Here is a 24294-nt window from a genome sequence, read left to right as displayed (position 1 = left end):
ATGGCACACACATCTGTGCACATCCAGACCTCTGTATTCCTGCTGAAATGTTCCTCTTCCTGGCGAAAGTTCACCCTCCTGCAGTGCCCAGCACACACGTCATGCCATTTCAACTCCACCTCTTTGTTAGGATTCTCACTATTTTCTCTCTTCCTAAGATGGCTTCCTCCCACCAACACTTCAGATTAATCCCAGGCATGTGCACATCCAGGATGTCTTCCCTTCTGCTCTTCCTTAGCCTGTGCTTCCTTAGCCTGTGCTCTGAGGGATGCTCATTTCCATTCCCCCATGATGGTCTGTGAGTGTGTATGTGCACTTTGCTGCGTATGTATGTGAATACACAATACTCTTGTACTAGCGCAGTGTTCAATAATTTTAACTATATGTATGAAAAATGTTCTGTTAAATATTTAGAATTATTGTTCAGTCTCTGCCTCTACCACTTGAAAGAGAGCTCTGTGTCAATTACACCTACGACAGGGACCACCACATTTAAAACAAACAAACAAAGAAACCCTGCCAATGAAATCAGCATGTTTGCTATTATTATAACCACTTTGCAGATAAGAAAACTGATAGAGAAATTTTGTATTTAGCCCAAAGGCACAAGTAAGTAGTCAAGCTAGTACCTAAAGTGTTGCATCTGTAATCTCAAATGTTCTCCACTAATCCATGCAATCTTCTTGCTGGACTCTCACCTGACTTTCAGGCTGGCATCTACACTGACTGTCACTGCTTTCCTTTCATCTCCCAGATACACCAAAATGAAGACTGCCACCAATATCTACATTTTCAACCTTGCTCTGGCAGATGCCCTGGCGACCAGCACCCTGCCCTTCCAGAGTGTCAATTACCTAATGGGAACGTGGCCGTTTGGCACCATCCTTTGCAAGATCGTGATCTCCATCGATTACTACAACATGTTCACCAGCATATTCACCCTCTGCACCATGAGTGTGGATCGCTACATCGCAGTCTGCCACCCGGTCAAGGCCCTGGATTTCCGTACTCCCCGAAATGCCAAAATTGTCAACATCTGCAACTGGATTCTCTCTTCTGCCATTGGTCTGCCTGTGATGTTCATGGCAACCACAAAATACAGGCAGGGTAAGTGGAGTCGAAGGGCTGAAGGGTGGAGGGCTAATAGTTTGATATGTTGGCAGTGCCATGGGCCAAGTAGAATGGATGGAGTGGCCCAATGTCTTCCTCCAATTATTATTTTAATTATTCTTTCTAACAAAATTCCTTTGAGGAGGGAATCCCCCCCCCCTGTAATTTTAAGCCTACTAAACATCTTAAAGAGAATATAATCTATTTGTTTCTGATTTCTCTGGGCTTACTTTATCAAAGTGGGAAGTAAATATGAAACTAGCTCTCCCAAAAGTATTTCTCTGAGGCTTGTTTTAGAACTCCAGGCAGTTGCCTACATGACAAATTTGTCTTTTTAGACCAAACAGAAAAATAATGACCTATCTTCCTCAAAGTGGAATGAAAATATCCATTTGCTGCAACCTCCTAGAAACTTTAGACAATGCTCATATTTCTTACATCAATGCAAATCCCACCGAGTGTCTAGTTCCTGGTGAAAGGTCCATAATCACTCACTTAATGAATGCATAATATGCCCAAAGTAGACCAGAAAATGGGAAATTTGCAGAAAGAAACCCCCCAAAATTAACTTTCCCTGAAAATCAGCAGAGTTGAGTTTCTTCCACATTTCTTTCAATCTATCCTTGGTGGCTTGCTTAGTGACAGCCTCAACCCGGTTCTGCTTCAGCCCAGCCCTGATCAAGGCTGTAAACGCATGCGCAGAATGGCAGTATTAAAATGTGACGATAGACCTCGATATTGCGCTGAGTTTTTCTTAAACCGCTTTTCTTCCAGGTTCCATAGACTGCACCCTGACCTTCTCTCACCCGACCTGGTACTGGGAGAACCTGCTGAAGATCTGTGTTTTCATCTTTGCCTTCATCATGCCCGTGCTCATCATCACCGTGTGCTATGGGCTGATGATCTTGCGCCTCAAGAGTGTCCGCATGCTCTCGGGCTCCAAAGAAAAGGACCGGAACCTGCGGCGCATCACCAGGATGGTGCTGGTGGTGGTGGCAGTGTTCATCGTCTGCTGGACGCCCATCCACATTTACGTCATCATCAAGGCCTTGATCACCATCCCAGAAACCACATTCCAGACGGTCTCCTGGCACTTCTGCATTGCTCTGGGTTACACAAACAGCTGCCTGAACCCAGTCCTTTATGCATTTCTGGATGAAAACTTCAAACGATGCTTCAGAGAATTCTGTATCCCAACCTCTTCCACCATGGAGCAACAAAACTCCACTCGAATCCGTCAGAACACTAGAGACCACCCCTCCACGGCCAATACGGTGGACAGGACTAACCATCAGGTACGCGCTTTCTAGCTGGGTATACCTCTTGGGGTGATGTAAACATGATAGCTGTTGGTACTGGTCCAAGATTGCGGTGCCTTAGGACATCAGTAACCAGGGGGAGAATGGAGGGAGGAGGGAGCACAATGGGATTACGGTGCAGAAAGGAGCTTTGTGGTAGAATGTGCTCTGTGTGTTTGTATATGCTCATTGAGGCTAAGAGGTATGCCCACCAGAAACCCATAAACTGCTAAAAAATCACTATCTTCCTGGCCTTTGCTTCTATGCAAAATTAATGACCTTTCCATATTGTGGAAGGGATCCTGATCTAGAAATCTGTCTCATTTTCCCCAGAAATATTCTATATTTCAAAGATCCTTCCAGTATCCCTATTGCTTCTCAAAAACTAGTCCTGCTGGGTTCTGAGGGTGAAAAGCCTTGTCCAACACCGCCAGGGACAAGAAAATACTCCAGAAAAGCAGTGTCACAACAAAAGAGGAAAAAACGGCCAACTCCCACTCTTGTTAGTAGATGTTAATATCTGAACTCTAGAAAAAAATACAAAACATATTACCTAATTGTTAGAATTAAGTTAATTGTGTAACACTAGTCAAACCAGTCAGGAGTTAACATTTGAAAGAGTGACTGTATTTTGGAGATATATTCTTAGGCCCAGGAGACGACAAGATGGGGTTGGCACAGAAGATTCAAAATTTACACACAGTATTGGAATCAGTAACAAGGAAAGAGAAAAAGTTGTCTCCAAGACAGTGTCCCCTTGTTAAGTCACTGCTTTGCAAAATTTGACCTCTGACCTATAAAGTCGATCAAACACATAACTAAAATACTCATAAATTCATTTAAATAAATAAATGTTTCAAAAATCCCATCCAAATCACCCCTGCATCTGAAACTCACAGCAGGTATAACTTTGTAACCCAGAACTCAAATTCAAACTTCCGGTCAAGTAAATGTCTGGGTCAGAACTTTGGATAAATTTCCTAGATGGAAGGGGCAGGGCTTGTGGGGACAGTCGTTCCATAAAAATGAAGAGGTCTAGGAAGGGCCAGAGGGAGGCCTTGGCAGCCCTGGGCTCAGCTCTCCCTCTCACTGTCTCCCCATGACTCTCCTTGGGTCCCCATTTTTGCCACTCAGGCCAGCCCAGGCTCACCCTCCTAATGGACCCCAGGACTTATGTAACGTGGCCCAGCTAGATCTGCTCAAGGGACATTAATTCTCATACCCTGATAGGAAAGATGCTAAAATGAACCCAAGAACTGGCACCCTGGAGAGCGCGCCGTAGCGGTGCAGAGCCACCTCCAGCCAGAAGGAAATTATTAACTTATCATGTCTCACTTCTAATTCCATCTCAGAAATAAAAGCCAGAAAGAAATGGTTTTCTACTCTGCTTCTCTTCTCTCATTTTTCCACATCAAGACCTCTAAACCTGCTCCTTTTTCTAAGCCATTCTCCTTTTCAGTGGTTCTCAAAATCTTATGAGTCACTTGGAAGGATTTGGGGTCTCTGATATGGGGATAACATATAAAACAATTAGTCCTAAGCCAGGGTTAAGATGATTTGCTTTAGAGTACTATATTTTGTTGGGGCAAAGGATGTCAACTAGAAAGTGCTGGCTCCTTCTCCCTTAGTGCTTACACCTACCCCCCCTTTCAAACCCTTTGGGGCCGAGCTGCTTGGTAAAGTACCCCAGGCCTCTGTTGGGCCTCGGCCACCTCACTGGCCTTGTTCACATGGAAACTGCTCCCAGCCCCACGCTCCCCTTGACTTCCTTCCAAATTCAGCTTTTCTCATCGGCGTGGTTCTGGCACAGCCAGACTGCAGCTAACTGGAGAAGTTCTGTTTAAGTAACTAAAAGGTTTGCTTTAAAAATACACCCAATTAAAACTTCTCTTCACTGCTGCCTCTGGGAAGCAGTATCATTATCAGATAACAGCAGAAACACATTAGGCCCGGAATTGGCCATTTCCCAAATGCCCAGCTGGGAGATCAGGAAAAGAGGAAGACACCCTGACATATTTGAAAATCAAGATAAATCAAAGGTCCCTTTCACTCATCTCTACTGATATGTCACCATTCGAATGAAGGCAGTTACATGCAGACAACTAGAACCATATGTAAGCCCATAGTGATGGTTTCAGGGCTACATTGACATAATTAGATTTGAAGGAGAAATCAGAGACTTCACGGTCTTGCCTCTAGGATTTATTTGATTTGTTGTACCCACTCAGAATCTGATAAACAGGTGTTGGGTCTTTGTTGTGGATCTTTTTGTCTGTTTGTTTGACATCATGAGCCGTCATGCAAGGAAACAAAGCTCGTTGGATTTGCGTTAACTTTTCAGTTGCATGTTACAAGTTTGCCGTGGTTATACAGGTTTACGTTTTGTGTTTGTATTTTCTCCAAGAAATACATTATGCTATATATGTCATGTTTCAAACACGCTAGTCGACTTCATATTCTGCAGATCAGAGGTCCAATATCAAACCTTCCCAGGGTGTCTGTTTTCTGACAACTATATACTGTGGCCACGTCCATTCAGCGAAAAGTGAAGTGGCGATGTGGCAGTTATCAAGGTAATTTGATAAGACATGAGAAAATGCTATGCCCCAAATAAACTTGGAGTCAGATTTATGTAGGTAAAGGCATCTCTGTAAGTTTATGCTGCCTAACAAATCATTCCAACCTTGAAGCACCCCCTTGTATCCATTACCGTTGTGACACATGAGTCGCTTGGGCCAGACTTGCCTGGACTGCCCTTCCAGTCTTGTCCGAGCTCACTTCAGTGTCAGCCACCAGTGGGCTGTCGGCCCATCAGAAGGAATGGCCGGCTCCAGAAGGATTCTTGTCCTCATTAGCCCAGTCTTGTTCTCACAGTGGCCAGGGACTCAGAGAGAGAAAAGAGAACAAAGCTTCCTGAGGCCCAGGGTCAGAAGTGGCACAAAGCCATGTCTATGCTCTTTATAGGTGAGGTAAAGTCAGCACCTCAACCTATATTCAATGGTGGGGGGTGATAGGAGCCGCAGGGACCCCACAAAGAGCTGTGGATGGGGAGGGGTGGATACTTGTGGCCACTTTTGCTAACAATCCACAGCAGACATATGATGCAGGAGCTGGTAACACAGGGATTCATCTGTCAAGCTCCTTCTTGGGCCTCCAGAATCGACCTAGCATGGTGTCTGGCATATTAAAAGGTGCTCCAGAAAGATCTGTCGAATGAATGAGTGATGGGTGAGCTCATGGTATCTTGCATGCTGAGCACATGGGAATGACCTCTTTCTGGTGCAGACTACTGACAGTGCGACAATGGCTTCTGATTCTGGCAAGGTTTCGGGCTCACTCTGTTCGAATAGGAAAATATTCAAGGTAGGCTTCTTTATTTTCTCCTGCCCAGCCATTGGTATTCCGATCAAAAGTTATGCTTTTCTAAAACTTGGGTATATGTATGCTTCTTTTCTAAATTTATTTTTAACAAGTGGTTTTGATGAGACCAAGAGCTGATTTGGTGCCCTAAAGAGGTCTTTTCCAGGTTGAATGTTCGGGGGACACAAAGACATTGTCTCGTGTGGTGTTTGTTCATTCCAGGGCTCAGCTTCTACTCCCGCTGAAGCCTGCCTGATTCATGTTCAACTTGTTGTCTTTACGGCTTCTTGATCTTTATTAGGTACATTCAGGCATAGACGCTCATTTTCCATCTGCTCTCAGTGCGACTGAATTCTCTGCCCACACAGCACACCAGCCTGCTGTTGACTACTGAACTCCAGTGTGCTTCAAAACACTTCCCCCACCACTCTGATCAATCCAGGCACAACCCAGACCTGAAACCCTGCTCACTGTTCACCAGCCTTCCCCGACTAGTTTCCAGCCCAGTTATACTTACATATGCATTTCCTATCTCAGCATTGAGGTGATCTTTAAAAATATTTAACATTACATAGGAAAAGAACCACTCTATTGCATCTGTTGAATTATTACTCAAGCAGTTAGTGAAACTATAACCTTAGTATAATGTTCTCATACATACTTATGACAGTGTACAAATTAAAAAGTACTTTCATAAGCACCATCACAACTGCTTACTATAACAATCAGGATGTGTAAACATGTGTAAACTTGCTCATGGAGGTTAAACAATTGTATAGATCAAACAACCTCTAAGAGGCAAAGTCCAGACCAACATCATCGCACAGCCTTCCTCCACTTGCCTGCGCTCTGCCATTTTTAATTAGCATTGTATGATTGCAGCCGGAGATTCTCAAACCTTACTCTGGACTCCAGGAAACGTAAATTCTTAAGATTATCTTTAAGAAATTGCAGCTCATTGTGTGAGGACAGAAGCCAAGAATCTGCATTTTGAATAAAACACAAAATCGAAAATTCTGATTTAACTGTTACTTTATCTTCAAACACTACTAAATTTACTATTTTCTGACCTGGGTAATTATTTCCCGTCAAGTTGATTGGGATAAATTCTTCACCAAATACACTATGAGTTTTGCAAAACAATGTAATCATCCCTGAAAAAGTCTTAACTTTCTAATGTATCTGTCACGGAGCCTTATAGGACAAAGCGTATAACAGCAATCAACTTAACACTCTGTGCCCTGCTCATTCCTCTTCATGGATATGGCAAGTCCATTCCTAAACCCTCTCGTTACCATTTTTAATCCACTTTTTTGGACATTTCAATGCAAGTAGCAGGTCTGGAAATTAGCAGAAGCTTTGTGTTTGAATTAAATATAAAACTATATTATTCCCAGCTAAACTAAAAGCAGAAGTCTGACTTTTAAAATCAACCACATCACTCACACAAGCTGGATATTGGTTTTTTACAAGACATCTGTGGAGAGCTAATTTGGGAAGGAAATGATTTTAATGACATTTTTTTCCGTGACAAAAGCCCCAAATGAGAATAGCTTTCAAAATTACAGCACTGGACCACATTAATGCCTATTTTGTGAATGAACCCCAAATGGCTATTCTGTCAATTCATTGGTTTAAAAGGAAATTGGTTCCAGTCATCTGCGCTTTTGTGTGTGTGTGTGTGTGTGTGCACATGTTATGAGTGTGCACATACACATATGCCTTTAAGTAATTGGAATTACAGTATATTTAAGTTTGAAATAAATAATATCTCATAAATAACATAAGAACTTAGTGTTTTCTACTAATTAGCTATAATCTGAGTGAGTAAAATATTGTTAAACTAGCCTGTTCTCAAAAAATATTTGGCTCTAAGAATAGTACTAATAGCATCTACTGATCAGTTTGTAGCTGAAGCTATACTTACTCAATCACATGAGGGATGGATTAAAGTCCCTACAGTCAGGGAAAGCAGTGTTTAAGGAAGTCATTGCCCAAGGCCATAGTTAAAAAGTAGTGGCTGAGGATTAAATTGGGTTTTATAAACCAGGCTCTTACTCAATATGCTCTACTGTCCCCTGGTCTGGTTTTCACTCTGGGTGATCACTGTTCTTCTAGGGAGATTCAATTTTAAAGATTTGAGTTAACTAATAAAATTGGTACAGAATTTTCTTGTGCTCACTGTTCCAATTAATGTTAAGTAACATAAAATACAGCAGCCTATTTTTCTTTGAAAAAGTAATTAAAAATAATATATCTTCTTATTTGACTAAACATAAGGTGGTGAATTTTTATTTTATAGCCATCTATGATGAAAACATTCTCATTTATTGAGATTTAATACTTTGAAACACCTCAATCTTTATTTGTTGTCTCACATAGTTTGGGGACCTGTGAAAGGTAGATAGTTTTCCTTTTTAACTTTCTATGACAACACATATTTTTTTTTACTTCTAAATCTCCAAAAACTTGAAATGCAGCTTCCTAGTACTTTTAATATTTGCATTTTTCCCTCACATTGAACTCAATGACCATTTGAAAGAGTGTGACTATCACAAACCCACCTGACTCTTGATTGTCATTCTGACAACCAATCATTTGATAGGCTGAAATAAATAATTGTGAGTTGACACGATTTGACTTTATTTATTTTTTTTATTTTTTTTTTATTTTTTTATTTTTTTTTATTGGTCGTTCATAACATTACATAGTTCTTAATACATCATATTACACGGTTTGATTCAAGTGGATTATGAACTCCCGCTTTTACCCCGTATACAAATTGCTGTATCACATCAGTTACCCTTCCATTGATTGACATATTGCCTTTCTAGTGTCTGATGTATTCTGCTGTCTGTCCTATTGTCTACTATCCCCCCTCCCCTCCCCTCCCTTCCCCTCCCCTTTTCTCTCTCTACCCCTTCTACTGTAAATCATTTCTTCCATTTGTATTATCTTGTCTTGCCCCTCCTTTCCTCTTATATGACATTTTGTGTAACCCTGAGGATCGCCTTCCATTTCCATGCAATTTCCCTTCTCACTCCCTTTCCCTCCCACCTCTCATCCCTGTTTAATGTAAATCTTCTTCTCAAGCTCTTCGTCCCTACCCTGTCCTTGTTTACACCCCTTATATCAAAGGAGTCATTTGGTATTTGTTTTTTAAAGATTGACTAGCTTCACTTAGCATAATCTGCTCTAATGCCATCCATTTCCCTCCAAATTCTATGATTTTGTCATTTTTTAATGCAGAGTAATACTCCATAGTGTATAAATGCCACATTTTTTTTATCCATTCATCTATTGAAGGGCATCTAGGCTGGTTCCACAGTCTTGCTATCGTGAATTGAGCTGCTATGAACATCGATGTAGCAGTGTCCCTGTAGCATGCTCTTGTTAGGGCTTTAGGGAATAGACCGAGAAGGGGAATAGCTGGGTCAAATGGTGGTTCCATTCCCAGCTTTCCGAGAAATCTCCATACTGCTTTCCAAATTGGCTGCACCAATTTGCAGTCCCACCAGCAATGAACAAGAGTGCCCTTTTCCCTGCATCCTCTCCAGCACTTATTGTTGTTTGACTTCCTAATGGCTGCCAGTCTTACTGGAGTGAGATGGTATCTTAGGGTAGTTTTGATTTGCATTTCTCTGACTGCTAGCGATGGTGAGCATTTTTTCATGTACTTGTTGATTGATTGTATGTCCTCCTCTGAGAAGTGTCTGTTCAGGTCCTTGGCCCCGATTTGACTTTAAAAAGTGAAGAAATTGTTATGTGAAAAACACCGTGAGAACTACAGATTTGCTGAATGAAATGTGTCTACCTGATCATTTCCCTTTCAAATTGTTTACCTGAAAATCAAGAACCTGGAGCCACACATTTGGTCAGCCTTCTCTCCTAACAAACTCACATATTTCCTTTATAGTAGAGTTCATGGGATTGGAGTGAATGGAAACTTTTCACAATGAAAGAAATATAAAAGCTATATGTTTGTCCAATACATACATGTGCGTATGTGTGTGTATGCATGTATATGTATCTATATAATGTGTGTATGTGGGGTGAGAGAGGCTAGAAACAGGATTCACTTCAAGTACTAAATAATTTAAACCGTACTTTTTTAAAACATGAATTATTTTCATGATATATGGAAGTCATATAAGGTCTCACGTTGTCTCCCACATGAGTCTGGTCCCCCCATTGCCCATGATGTGGGCTCAGGGAGTGAGTATCCATGAGCATTAACCTTACCTGGATGGTAGATAAGTATGAAGTTAATGTGGTGCTTATTGCTTTACTGTTTATAAATCAAGAAAATGGACCCATTTTTTTTCTTTCTACAGCTCCTGAACGTACTAGGAACACAGGCAAATAAATAATAAGCCAGATAAATTGGCTTCATAAAATCATTAAATCTCAAATAAATAGAAGCTGAAAGTTTCATCACATTTTGAAATAATGTTCCTTTCAGTCCAAGAATAAATATGTAGAGGAAAAATCTGGGTCATTTATATGAGTAAAAGATGGGAGGAAGGAAGAATGAAAGAAAAAGAAAGAGAGAGGGAGAAAGGGAAAGAGCTAACCTGCCAGTATTTTGTGTCTGAAACCAGCTACTTCTCCCTGCTATGTTTTCCAGACAGAAACCAAAAGTCTGAGGAATACTAGAAATATAAAATAATCTAATAAATCCAAGCTGGATTGTTTCTACTTTTTAATATTATCAAGTCTTAAAATTTAATAAGAAGACATGTTTATGAGATTACTTGTGTAATCCAGAGTTCCCAGTGATATGCCCAAGTCCTTTAAAGAGAAGAAATAGATGATTTCTTACTGTGATGAAATGGGTACCTCTAAGATGTGTGAGAAAAGCAAAGTCTAAGGAAGATGACTTTATGAAATAAGAACGCTTCAGCCAAGAAAACTTGAAATAGTTTTTAAACTTTTGACAACAAGAAAATGCATTAAACAGTGGATATACAGTGGGTCGTGACTACCAAATATTTGTCAATAAAATCACCTACTGAACCCATCTTATAATTTACAACTAAGCAAGAATATTCTTGCTATTCTTCCTGTTTCTCTATCACATCAGCTAAGACGGCTTTATGATCAAAAAACCCTCAATATAACTAAATATAGACTTATTCAGATTCAAAGGATCAATATTAAAAAAAAAAAAACTTTCTTTCAGCTACTCTTTGGAAATGGATGAGTCGGTGTTTCACAGGATTTCACACTGTTGCAAATGAGGATAACCATAGGGCTTGCACGTTCTTCACCAACTAGACATTTTTCTGATTGCCTCAGAAATCCAGTGAGACAAATAGATTTTGAAATGGCTACAGGATAAGTAAATAGCAACATCTAAATGACAAAAATGCAACTGGATTTATTAAGCAGATGCAAAAACAGTCACATTGCTTAGACACTGGCACTGAAAAAAAAAATGGTACAGCCCATCTTGTCCAGTCCTCTTCTCACAAATGGGGAAACTGTAGCCCAGAAACACACTTTCAATATGTACCTTTTTCTCTAAACATAAAAAAATGATAATGAAGTTTTTCCAAAGACACCAAATTGAGTTTAAGAAAACTTTTGCAACTAAAGAAAAAAAAAACAGATAATTAGATTTTACATATACTCTGGTGCATGTAAATTTAATTTAAAAATTTAAACAGAAAAAGGAAACTTTACCATTAGATAAGGAATAACATACATAAATCGTATAGAATCTAAAAAATAATTTAGATGGCTCAATTTACCCAAACTTTGCCATTGATCTTCTGAGTATCCCTGGGCAGTTTTCTGAAATGTTCTGCGTTTTAATTTCCCCACCTGTAAGAATGGTGATGACTACAGTGGCCAGTGCTTAAGCTAGATGTGAGCTTGGCATCTGATGATCGGGCAAAGGCCAGGTAACTGGCTTCTACTATGTCAAGCCACTTGGCAAGGTGTTACTGTTCTCACCTCTTCCCTTCCCTTTTCCCATAACTGAATTGTATCTCTTGTAAAGAATATTTCAAAGAAATGAAATAATGTGCCCATTGGTGATGTAAGCCAAGCCTTCTCAACCTCAGCACTAGTGACATTTTTGGCTGATATACATTGCAGGAAGTCCAGCAGCATCCCTGGCCTCTGCCCACTAAATCCCAGTAGCATCCACCCAACCTCAGTTGGGTCAGCCAAAATGTCTCTGGACATTGCCTACAGTCCCCTGGACATGAGGGGATCCAGTGATCCAACCTGACCAACTGTTGAACAGATGGAAAAGCATCAAGGTCCAAATTAGTCGTGATGCCATCAAATCCGTGCCTGGGAGAGTTGGCACTAGACCTCAGGTGGCCTGATTTTAGGTGAACCCTCCTCTGAGACATCACACTGATCTCTCCAAAGAAAGCCTTCCTGGGCCTGCTCCCCAGTTGCTTGGGGAAAGGCTCAGGATTCATGGAAGACAAGCCTAAGGAAGGCACAGTTCCTCCACCCATGTGTTACTTTAGGTTTTTCAGAGAAGATGATCTTCAGCTTGAAACATTATTAAGAAAGAATTAAAGGCCAATAAAGGTGAAGATATTGCTAGAGAACCCTGGGAGGCCCTGAATGAGGTCAAATCTCCTGCAATATTAAGACATTAGAGAACTTGTGGATGAAACATAGTTAATGAAACACAGATCAGAATCTCTGAAGCAAAGAATGAGAGGAGCCCTGGAAAGCTCCCCAAAGAAATAGAGCCCCAGGATTAATGGGAACATTGTAGCAACTGAAGACCACAGAACAGCTAGCTTTGTGCGCACCGCCCTCAAACCCAGATCCAATGATGAAACTGTTCCAAGAGCACTGAGAAAGGAAGCCAGCAGCCTCTCAGAGGCAAGATCAGATTAGTTATGGCAAAACAAATTTTATTTTCATATAGAATCCCTGGCCAGGGAGACCAGGTAGCATCAATATCAATAGTGTTTGCAACACGAGATTTGGCAGCTCTAGTTAATTTCCATGAGATTGTGCTGTCTTTAGTCATGATTTGCATGTAGTGGTACAATGAGGCAGGTTTATCAACCTAACTGACTCTTGCCCTAAGTCTCTATCAATGGAGGAGTGCTAAATAACCCAGATAATGGGAAAAGGGAGCTAACCATACTAGAAAATAAGGCAAAACTAAACATGTATTATTAGAGAAACATTTTAATCCAAAAATTCAACTATAGAAGCATAGAATATGAGTGGTAACAGATTTTTAAAAACATGGTTATTTTACTTCATGGACAACAGAATGCTATAGGCCATGCAAACCTTTGGAATTATTGATTATTTTAACAGAACTTCAGTGTCTAGAATATATCAAATATTAGCCTCACTCAGACCAATCCTGCACTTCAGGAATGAGGTAAGCAAATTAAACTGTGCTCAGAGATAAGCAAACGAGGTGGCCAAGGGAGTTACTAGAACTGCACTGGCTACCTAGGAAACAGAGACTCCCAGAGGACCAGAGTCATCACACACTTAGAGGAACGTAAACAGTTATGTTGCCCTTTCTAACATAACCCCACTAATTAAAGCCAAAGGGTAGAAATTACAGGGAAAGATATTTCAATACAACCAAAAATAACTTTTTTCTTTTTTTTAAAACCACTTTATTGTGGTGTAATTGACACACAGAAAGATATATTTATCTAATGTATATGATTCCTTGTGTTCAGAAAGGACTTTCTTTTCTTACTTTGACATACACATAGTTCCTGGTTACTAGAAGTTTTTAACATTCAGACATCAGCATTTTGCCTATGTAAAAGGGGCATTGAGAGAGAGGTCAGGTATTAAGATTTGGCAATTAAGAAATCAGAGGGAATGATTCTCCAAATTAAGGTTTTTAAGGTTTTCAGGTTTACTAGTTCCGCTGGGTTCTCGCAGATCCTGACTATAGTGAAATGTAAGGTAGTCCATGGAGAACCATCTTGAAGAAAAATGCAGAGAAGGTTGCTTTTATTTTAGTGATGGGGATTGTTACTGTGTATTAGCGTTCTAAGGGTTTTAAACAGTTTCTCTCTCTCTCTCCTCTCTCTCTCTCTCTCTCTCTCTCTCTCTCTCTCTCTCTCTCTCTCTCTCTCTCTGTGTGTGTTTCATTTTTAAGCCAAGTTTCTCAAATTAAGGCCCAGATTTCCACAGAACACCTTATACCATCTCACAGAATTAATTTTCTCTAAGCCAAATCTACTGTAGACCATCACTCCGAGTTAGCTACGAATCTATTCAAAGTTCAGTGTCTAATGACACTGACAAGAATCCTAAAATCAACTGTTGAGCTCTTATTCTCACTCATGTAAAATAAGTGGTCTGCCTACTTCATTATTCAAACAAAATACTAAAGAGTCATTTCTCTGGAAATAGAGAAGGTTGTGTTTTGTTTGGGTTTTCACTCTTGTTTCGTTTTGAAGCTTGCCACTTTCTGGCTATAATTATAAGGGGAAGAGTCTATATAGCTTTGGGATATGTTTTTATTGAATTAAATTACACATTGCTAAGGGTAAGCATTAGAACTGACATATTCTTTTGTTTTGAATAAAATGTCTTGGGAGGAAACATTTATTTGAAAAGGCTTCTATAGTAAACTGTCAGAAGCATACCAAAGGTTGAATAGTATAATAATTTCTTATGAAATAACACAAGATTTGAAGCCAGGGAACCTGTGTTCTGGTGCCAACCATAATGACGACCTCCTGTGGGAGTCTGGCATCCCATGCCAGGGGCAGCTTAAAGGAGCTCTTCCTAAGTAGGATTTTCTTAGCTTCTTTTGAGTGCCCAAGAATTAGGACCATAATTTGGGATTGCTTGATTGCCCCATTCAGACTATGGAGGCCAGTTTCTGTAGTGGACTACAAAAATAACCACCAAATCTTTATTTTACAAGAGAAAAGATTTATTATACTGAACACAACAAGTCCATATTAAAAGCGAGAGAAAGCATATGGCAAATCCAGTCTGGATCGATACCAACTATTCCACATCTCCTGAGTTCTCCTTAACGGAAGTCGGACTCTTCTGCTCAGGATCCAAATATGTCTGCTTCAGGTGATGGAGCTTGAAAGAAGGGCTGAGATCCCTCTTACATAGCCACGCAGAGGTCTTTGCCCTGAGTCAGCAATTCTAAGGGGTTCTTGTGAAGCTCTGCTGGGTTTTTCTGGTTGTTTGGGTTATTTTTGTTGTTGTTGTTTTGTTTTGATTTGGTTTTGGGTTTCTGTAATGAATAAGATTTTTGAAGCCTATTACTGGCTGAAATTCTGATCAACTTCAACAGTACCCAATTCTGTGATTGGCTTCAATTGCAAATTCGGATGGCATCACAAACAAGGAAGAAAAAAACGGAAGTTCAGGAAAGTCACTGCAAAATAATAATGTTAAGCTGGCTTTTTTCACCCAATACCCTTGGGCATGTCACTTCTTCTCTCCAGGTTTTTGTCTTTTCCATAGATTGATGAAGTTAAAAAATAGAATCTCTTAAAATTTTTCTCTAGCTTTGAAACTGAAAGGACACATCAATCTTTGTGTGGAGAGAAACTAAAAGTACCTTAGATCAGCTTCAGTTTGAAGCCTAAAAGCTTTTCAAGCATTTTATTTTTATTTTTAATAGACCAAAAGATAGCCCAAAAGGATTTGCTTGTTGACTTTCTGGGCAAAAAAATATATATAGTTAAAAAAACTGCTGAAAAAAAAATGGAAAACTGTTGGTAGGAAATCATATTATATCTATGTATCCGATGCAGTAAGTATGGTATCTAATGTCAAATGTCAAATCCACCGAAATGTGTGACTGCACTGTGATTATTTTGGGGAAAGAAACCGAGCCTTAGAAAATGGAAGAGAGTTCCATGACTCCAAAGGGAGTATTATTTTAGCAAGCAAGCAGATTGGCTTGTCACTACTCCATGGGTGACCAAAAAATAGACAATCTGACTCAGTGAACCAGAGAGAAGAGTTTATTTCAGCACAACAAACAGCAGGCACATTAGTATGGTAATGCCGGCTTCCTTGCCGGCACGTCTCACTGTGCAACGCATCAGACAGATCGCTGCTGCACACAGTGTGTCGCACGGCCTCTGAGGAGCCCAGACCTGAGGGTCAGTACCTTTGTAGTGGGCAGTAAGCAAACCAGTTCTCCTCCCTCATAAGTGAGAGTCACAATGGGTCATGATCATCTTCATGTGGCCAGGCAGGGAGTGAAGGTTCTTAACTGACTACGTGACCAGCTATAGAAACAATTCTGGGTCAGAGGATCAGCATCCTATGCTCAGGGGACTGTGTCTCCCAGTAGTTCACCTGTCAGCCCAGCATATGATTAGTTGAATTTAAATACTCATATGATTTGGCTACCCCATAAGCAGTTTATTTTAAACATATGAACACTAGGACCAAATCTCTTCCTTTTTTTTTTTTTTTTTCAACCAATAGTGGATTAAGGTTACTATCAACAGAATCCTATCCACAGGATGAGGTCAATCTGAAATATCAAACTTAATTATGAACTCCAGTATTCTAGGATCACGTGAGTAAGTCCCAGAAAAGACTAATAAGTCTTATTTCAGACAATCATGTAGCTTCCTTCCTTAGGGTACTCATGGATAGAGCCACCACACTGTTGGTATTCATCCAGTTGAGACGGATACATACCCTCCCTGCTGCTCAGGATGTAATCTAAGGCCAATCAAGGATCCATCTACAATCAGGGTGTTCGGACAGACTTGTTGATTTCCTACAGTTGGTTCCATTTCATTGGTTATCATGATTAGACGTAAACAGAGATTTTTGATCTGTCTCTAGAATGTGTTCTCTGAGACCAGGTAACAGGTAACTCACACTGCTGTATGGAAACAGAAAACTGTGTCTTTCAAATAGAACATCCCTCTTTACCTGGGGCCCAAAGGAGGGAATATGACCCAAGCAAGGATTAGTGCCAATAATTGCAAGGAGTCAAAGAAGAGCCAAAAATCAGCCCCCTTGAAGAGATATCTTGTGGTACTTTCTCTCCCACATAGAAGCATAAAGGAGACAAGTTACTCCTTCCCAGGATTTATTGATTAAGGTGATTCAGATAGCCATTACATTAGTTCTGCTAAATCAGATTGGCAGAGTCACCAAGTACCTGTAGCCTGGACAGCCATACATGGCATAATCCCCAGGTGCTCAGGTGTCAGGGGAAGCACATGAATTTGTATGAGCTTAATTAGCACAAAGTTACCTCTGAGTGTTTCTACATGTACAGGAGATTCATCTTCAGGAATTTCTTTTGATAACATCAGGTACGGTAGAATAATTCAGGACCAAGCAGGCCAACATGAGCTTCTCCCACAGGAGATGGATGGAGGTGATAAATCCAATGGTGGCACAGTTGGACTGTCAGACCGCTGCTTCTCTCTGGTGGACCATGTGATAGTTTTGCCAGACTGAGGGACAGGAATTCAAGAGCAAAAAGAAATGTTAATTCTTCTGTTCTCCCACACTTTGGGAGTCTAATGTATTCCTTCCCTCAATGAATTGGGCAGTGGTACCGAAGAGGAACCCAGTCTGGAATTCTAGGGATACATCCAGATGGAAGCTGACTTCCTTCTCAGAAGGGCCACAGGGTTGGTCTACTGTCCCCTGATTCCATGTCACCTGCTATGTAGGTCCCCAGTCAAATTTGACTAATTTTCCATCAACTTGTACATACAACTCAACAAAATAGATACTAGATAAATCACAGATTGTCTCTGATACCTCCGTAGGCCAACGGAGTGCCAGGCTTCCAGTATGACAGTGGTGAACCACAGGGCATAGAACATTTTCTTAACTGTCTCTGGGATCAGACTACATTGTTTTTAAGACTTTTGACTCTGATGGCTGACTCCTGTGTTTTTGTCAGATTTAATGAGCCTTTCTGGGCCTTCATGTGATCTAGCATCTACTGTTTATTGTGGCCTCTCAATATAATATTTTCCCTCAGTAGGACCAACTCACCTGCAGAAAAAAGAGACTTGGCCTGTGTTTTGAAACATCCCTTAGTAGTAAATAGCTGGAGAACTCAAGTAGTTCTTTGGCAGCATGGTATCGTATTTTTGGAGGCTCAGCCAGGAGAAGGGTCTTTATCTTCAAGTAAAAAAGAATGAGCAAAAAGACCTGACCTGTGTCCAGGTGGGTGTCATCTTGAGCAATAGGTTCATTGCAATCATGGTGTCCAAACACCCAGTACTGCAGGCCACGGTCTGCAACAGCCAGAACTATAATGTGAATCCAGTTGACAATCATCCATCATAAGTCTCCAGGTCCCATCAGCTTTTGTTGTGGGCCACACAGGGCCATTGTAAGAGATACTGCATTTTTTTCATTAGGTCTTATTGCACTGAAGTCCCTAATCGAGGCTGTGGTTGCCTTTCCTCTTAGAATTTAGAATTCTAAATTGTTTCTTTTTAAAACATGGAAGGGAGCCGAAAGCCAAGCTGTGACCTGTCGTGCACATGTCCCACCATCATCTGTCTACAAGTGGCTCTTGAAAAGCATGAAAAAAATCCCCTGGACATCATAAGCATTCACAGAACAAGCACATAAATTACCAGTACCAATTATGCAGTCAGCCATGGAAGCAGCAAAAGCAGTGGGTCACAGGAGTCCAATCAGTCCTGCCCAGTGAGCACAGTTACTTCCTTCCCCGTTTTACTCCACTTCTAATCTGGACGGTTAAATGCATGGTCCTTCCTTGCCCCTCGACAGAATCTAGTGTCTGACCAGGAATATTGAAAAGAGATATAAGCCGGGCATGGTGGTGCATGCCTGTAATCCCAGTGTCTTGAGAGGCTAAGGCAGGAGGAGCATGAGTTCAAAGCCAGCCTCAGTAATTTAGTGAGGCCTAAGCAACTTAGCAAGACCCCATCTCAAAATACAAAATGGAAAAGGGCTGGGGATGTAGCTCAGTGGTTAAGTGACCCTGGGTTCAATCCCTACTACCAAAACAAACAAAAGAAAAGAGACATAAAAGTTCACTTTCACCCCACCCCTACCTCCATTGTGCCCTCCCATGATATAAGGCCTCTGTCTCTGCAGAGTCAGGCAGTGAGCCTCTGGGGGAGCAGAGTGAAGTGCCCAGTGTCTTCCTAGTGCCTCCATTAGAAGGAGATTAATCTCAGAGGAATCCAGTTCTACGGAAGCAAGTGGTTTCATCTGTGAACACACCACCTTTTCAGGACTCACCATCGCCTGAAATCTGATGCTTTCTTTTCTTTTCTTTTTTTTTTTTTTTCTTGGAGATCAACTGTCAGTCTCTTCCCTGGGAAGCCCTGCCTGTGGATATAAGCATATCCACACTGTCCTGAGATCAGGGCCTTTGGGGACTAGGCTTTTCCATCCTGAGCTTTGTTTGGGCGGCAGAGATGTTGCCTGGGTTCCAGCCTGCCCCCTCTCTCCTGGCCTTCAATGGCCCTGAGTCAGCAGAGCTCCCAGTTCAGGATCTCCAGCCGCAAAGGCAATGGGGTCTTCCACTTGAGGAGAGGAGGGCAGTCTTAAAAACTCAGCAGTCATGCTCTTGGTGAGGGGTCTTTGTGGCCTGGATCTTGGTGGCCAGGACAGACAGAATCTCTCGTAGTGGCATCCTCAGACTTTGAATTGCTCTCTCTGTGGTGTTTCATGAAACTTACTGACTTCAAGAAAGCCTCCTGGGTTGGCCAGATGTCGTCATTAAAACAGACATTTACAAGAGCAGGCACCACCTGAGGCATGAATCTGTCTCCATGGACGAATCTATACAGTGGTTTAAGGCACAGGGTCCCCCATGGCACAGCCTGGGTGCTACTGTTGACCCAAGAAGCACCACCTTCTCACTCCTTCCGCACACCACCACCACAGCCCAGTTTCTGACAGCTCTTCGGTGTTGAGGACAGCACCCCTGCACTTTTCTCCTTCCCCTCTCATAATGGATGTGCTCTTTGGGACATAATGCCCTCCAGATATTCTTGGTTGCGAAAAAAAAACTTGGCACAATTGTGCTTTCCTCTTTGATGGGGCCCAGAATGCTCTGTGAGTATCGTCCCACAGGAGAGCATGTGCCACCAGGGCAGCTAATTAAATGTCATCCCTCACCTCCAGTCCCATCCATGGAGCCTCCAACTTGTGCTCATCCACAGGTAGGACAGAGGTGGGTCATCTCCAGCCTGCTTCTGTATCAATGGGCAAGAACAATTGCTAGCAGCCCCGGGGAGTTTCCAATGTCTCTGCCTTTTTTCTTCCAAAGAGGAGTTACCTACCTTGGCATCCTGAACTTTATGCCACTTTGGGAAAAATCCCAGGCTCTCAAGAGATGGCAAAAAATTACAAGGCTCTAAAGGACATGACCAAGCAATGAGCAGGTGGTCTCGTTGCAACTCTGGAGAGTGTAGCAGGAAGACAAACGACTGTTCATGGCAGCAGAGTGGGCAAGGGAAGCATCAGCACAGTGGTGCCAGTTCCCCTGACGCCTGCAACCCCAGGGCAGTGCAAAAGAGCCAGATGGCAGCTACACACACAATGGCTCAGTCACAGTTGAGAGACCCAAAGCCAAAGTCACAGCACCTGAGGGAGCAATAAAGAAGCCTAAGAAGCCTTGCTCCAGGACCAAGCACTCTCATGGGGGTCAGTGCTGTGCTCCCTGGATGTGTCCTAGCTGCAGAGATGGCCAGTGTCACAGGCTTTGGGACAGAGTCATTAAGTGTGTACAGAGACAGTACACACTTGGTGGCCTTCCTCTCCTGATGTGATAGTGATCCAATCTTCCTTATTCTCAGGAATACACACTGGAATATTTAGGGGTAAAGGGTCACCTTGGTATCAATTGTTGTCGGGGCGGGGGGCGGTGAAAGAGAAAGCCAACAGTTAAGTAAACGTTTGTAGTAGATGAATCAGGTCATCAGGTAGAAAAGTGTTCTTTGCACCACAGAATTCTTTTGCATATTTACTAAAACTTGAAATCTATGAAAATAAAGCTTACAAAATAAGAATCTTGCATCCTTTTTGCTTACTGTGCAAACATCTCCTTTTCTTCTCACCAAAATTACAATAATAGTGGTGTCAACAATTATTTGCTAATTGCAAGACATTTCATTTCCACAGCGTTTCTCTCCTGTTTTTTAAAGACCAAACCACATGTTCTTGTGCTTGAACAGATGTCATTCTCAACATATACACTGGCTTTACTGTAAAGGTGGGGAGCAGATGCACTTTGAATCAGTTATTCAAAGGAAAAAATCCATTAATTTTGAGAACATTTTATTTAGAAATAAAAATAAAAATCCTAAAAGCATTGCAAAGAAAGGGTTTGATTTTCCTTTAGCAATTTTGGTCATGTCATAAATGATATAAGGCCTCTGTCTCTGCAGAGTCAGGATAAGATAAGAAAAGAGGAAGAAAGTAAAGAATAGAGGGAGAAAACGTGTTTGGCTTAATAGGTATTCTCTCAAGGGAACCATCCATAATAGCCCTGTGATAGCCAGCGTAAGTTCTTCTTCAGTTGCACACGCAAATGCTAAAGCATATTCATACTGACCCAAGAGGTATTCCTAAGGACTGAAAGGATTAATTGATGTCTTGACATTTAGGAAAAATCCGAGGGTTCCAGGTGAAAGTATACCTAAGGGCCCTCAATGCAGTTCTTACATACAGAAGATGCTCAATTAACACGTGCTACAACCAATCTAAAGTGTTCACGGTCTTTGCATTTTCTCTCCTTTCAGCTAGAAAATCTGGAAGCAGAAACCGCTCCTCTGCCCTAATGGGGTCTCCTGCCATTCAGAGCCTCCCTGAGCTCTATCTATGTGGAAACGAGTCACTGTGAGATGGACAGGAGCCTGAGATTCTTAGGCAAGCGCCTGCTTCCGAGTCCTCCAGTCTGTCCTCTCTGGCTTCCCCACTCTGCACCTTATAGGGACATGCAAACGCTATCAAGCCCTCGAAAGGAAAAGAGTACATCCCACCCATGACCCCGGCTTGAGTACTTCATCACAAGGAAGTCGCCCGAGGGGACCACAGTCTGCCGTGGTATGTGAACTGGGGTCATCGTTGATGGTGGCCCTTCTGTACTTACTATTCTGTTGCCAGCAAATGTTTATGACCTGGTCAAAGAAAAACCACCAATTGTTAAATCCGCCACAGTAACACATAAAGTAAACGCTACCTCTGACCACGCACGTCTTGTGGAAAGTCCCAGTCTCTCTAGTCTTTTGTGAGGTAATCTATTTGTGACCCTAATGTTCACCTTAAAATTGCCATCTGGTTAAGACACCATTTGCACTTCCATGTCTTGATTTCCTATCGTCTAAGAGACAGTAATGGAAAGGCAAGAGATGAACAGAAAAGCTCATCCAGTAATGCATTGACCAGCTGCAGAAGGGTTGATCTCCCACAGGGCAAGCACCTCCTGAGAGTCACAGGAGGTGACAGTTCCTTGGGCTGTCGTTGTTCGCTCGCTGGCTCTCATTTAAGTGCTCACGGAGGGTAACAGTCAGCCCACCAACTCATCGTTTCATGCCCAAGAAAGCAGAACGCTGGAACACACTCTTCCCTTCTCACTCCTCTCTCCACACTGTACACAGTATTTTCCTTTTTTAAAAACTCAGCTCAAAATACAGACGCCTTTTGAATCAGTGTGATAAAACGACAGATGTTTCTGTTGAGTGCCAGAATAGTTTCAATGGTTTTTAAAAAAATATGGACTCAATAAACCTAATCACAAAACATGAAAGACTCAAACAACCACAGAGGAAAACAGGCAATCTGCTTTCCAACCTTGTTTAATTACTTGGATGTGAAATATTCGCCATGGCCCCAAACCGTTTCCCTGAACATTGCAATTATGTAATAATATCATCACCAATATTTGGGTCTTTTCTGAGCTCTGCTAATGGTCAAGTTTTCTTTGTAAAACATCAGTCTTCTGAGTGGTTTCTCTAAGACAATTCCTCTCCTAGACTGGCTTTCTTTGTGGTGATACCAGTGGAGACTTGGTGAATGCCCATTTCATTTGATCTGTGTAGACAGCGAGCTGGACGGCCCTGCTGAGCAGCCACGTTGCACGTCTGTCTAAATACATCCAGTGCACTGCCACTGCAGTTTATCTACAAAACACGGCTCCTGCTTCCCTTGCAAGTGTTCTGGAGCCCATGAGCTGCTAAGAGACTCGACTGTAAAATGTGTATCCTTTCATCAATCTAACGAGACACGAATACACTGCAGACATCCACAGGCCATGCACACAGGAGACAGCTGTCAGGGATCAGAAGGACTGAATTTTCCATCTCAGATCCTGCCAGCTGTAATCATGTGGGCCCAAGCCCAGGATCCACTACAGGAGAAAAAAAACAAAAGCCAAGATAAATGTTTTAATGCTTCCTCCTGACGATGCCTTGTGTTGGCCTCTGGTGAGCTCCATTTCTCAAGTAGATAGAAACACATAATGTTTAAATTGTTTTCACATTTTCTGATAAAAGTAATTAAAATCAGAGCCTGAAAAAGATTTAGAGTTTTAATGCAGAAAATTGCAAATGAAACACACTAAGGGAGAATGAAGTATTTGTACATGGGGGAGGAGGGTTCTTGCTTTGAACATGCCATGATAATAGGATTTCTCTCAAGAGATGGTTTCTGCACAGAAGGCTGTTTCTCAGCCATCCTCCTTCTGCCTGATGAGCCTGTCTCAGTATGAATTGTCCAGCACGTGGTTGAGGCAGTCCAGTCTTGATAGAGGACTTGGTCCAACTTTTCCTACAAGCGCATCTGTATGCAAAAGGCTCTTCCATGCCATCTCTTACATGCTGCATAAGAATGCACAATGAAGGGCTTCATCTTACAAACAGGACGTTCTCAATAACACATTGTTGACGTTTTGCCTGGAAAACCATTTTTGTTGTAAAATTCATGACAAGCAGAGAGGTAACAACCCCATCTTAGGTGGGCTACAGCTCCTTGTAAAGATGAAGATAAAGAAAACACAGGGTTCTATCTGTTCTTCCTTCTTATTTCACCCCTTAGGGATGGGATTGCTTCCTAGAGTGGTTTCCCAGGGACACAGACTGCAGACAGGAAGCAGAAGTCTTGCTACTTTGATGACTTGGGGTAGGAGGGCTAGTTGGCTGTGTCCAAAGCAGTGGTGGCCTTTACTTCCGTCTCCGCCTTCACCTCACTGCTGTTTTGCCCCCATGTCCTTCTCTCCCTACCCGTCACTAGAAAGGAAAGAAGAGAGGGGGGAGACCCAGCTGGGGTAAGAGTGACTCCAGGGATCCATGGAGGAAGCCTGGGGAGCAGCTCAGAGGGGGACTGGTCACACTTTTATTTTAAACATTTTGCTGTAATGTTCTGGATTAATCTTAATTGGTTGACATGGAATATGTGTTTGTGAAGATACTCAAAGCCTGGGTTTTAAGGTCCTACAGATCTGCATCTGAAGACACGTTGTGAAAGTGTTTGGGTTTGTGGTTTTGAACAGTATAGTTCAGTTCTCCTAGCTCCTGTCTTCTCTTAAAAGTTTGGATAATAACAGCAACCTCCTTGG

At 41.8% G+C, this 24294-nt stretch overlaps 1 protein-coding gene across 1 annotated transcript in view; it reads left to right on the top strand.

Moving 5' to 3' along the window:
• Positions 1-24294, top strand: part of Oprm1 (opioid receptor mu 1) — a 156735-nt gene that overhangs the window by 39672 nt on the left and 92769 nt on the right. The window contains exons 2-3 of the mRNA XM_077801758.1: positions 755-1107; positions 1885-2405. Of these exons, the coding sequence (XP_077657884.1) occupies positions 755-1107; positions 1885-2405 (874 nt within the window). The remainder of the gene's footprint in view (positions 1-754; positions 1108-1884; positions 2406-24294) is intronic.

This window comes from Urocitellus parryii, chromosome 8, assembly GCF_045843805.1.
Source record: "Urocitellus parryii isolate mUroPar1 chromosome 8, mUroPar1.hap1, whole genome shotgun sequence".
Taxonomy (NCBI): Eukaryota; Metazoa; Chordata; class Mammalia; order Rodentia; family Sciuridae; genus Urocitellus; species Urocitellus parryii.
This window is presented reverse-complemented; position numbering and strand designations above follow the sequence as displayed.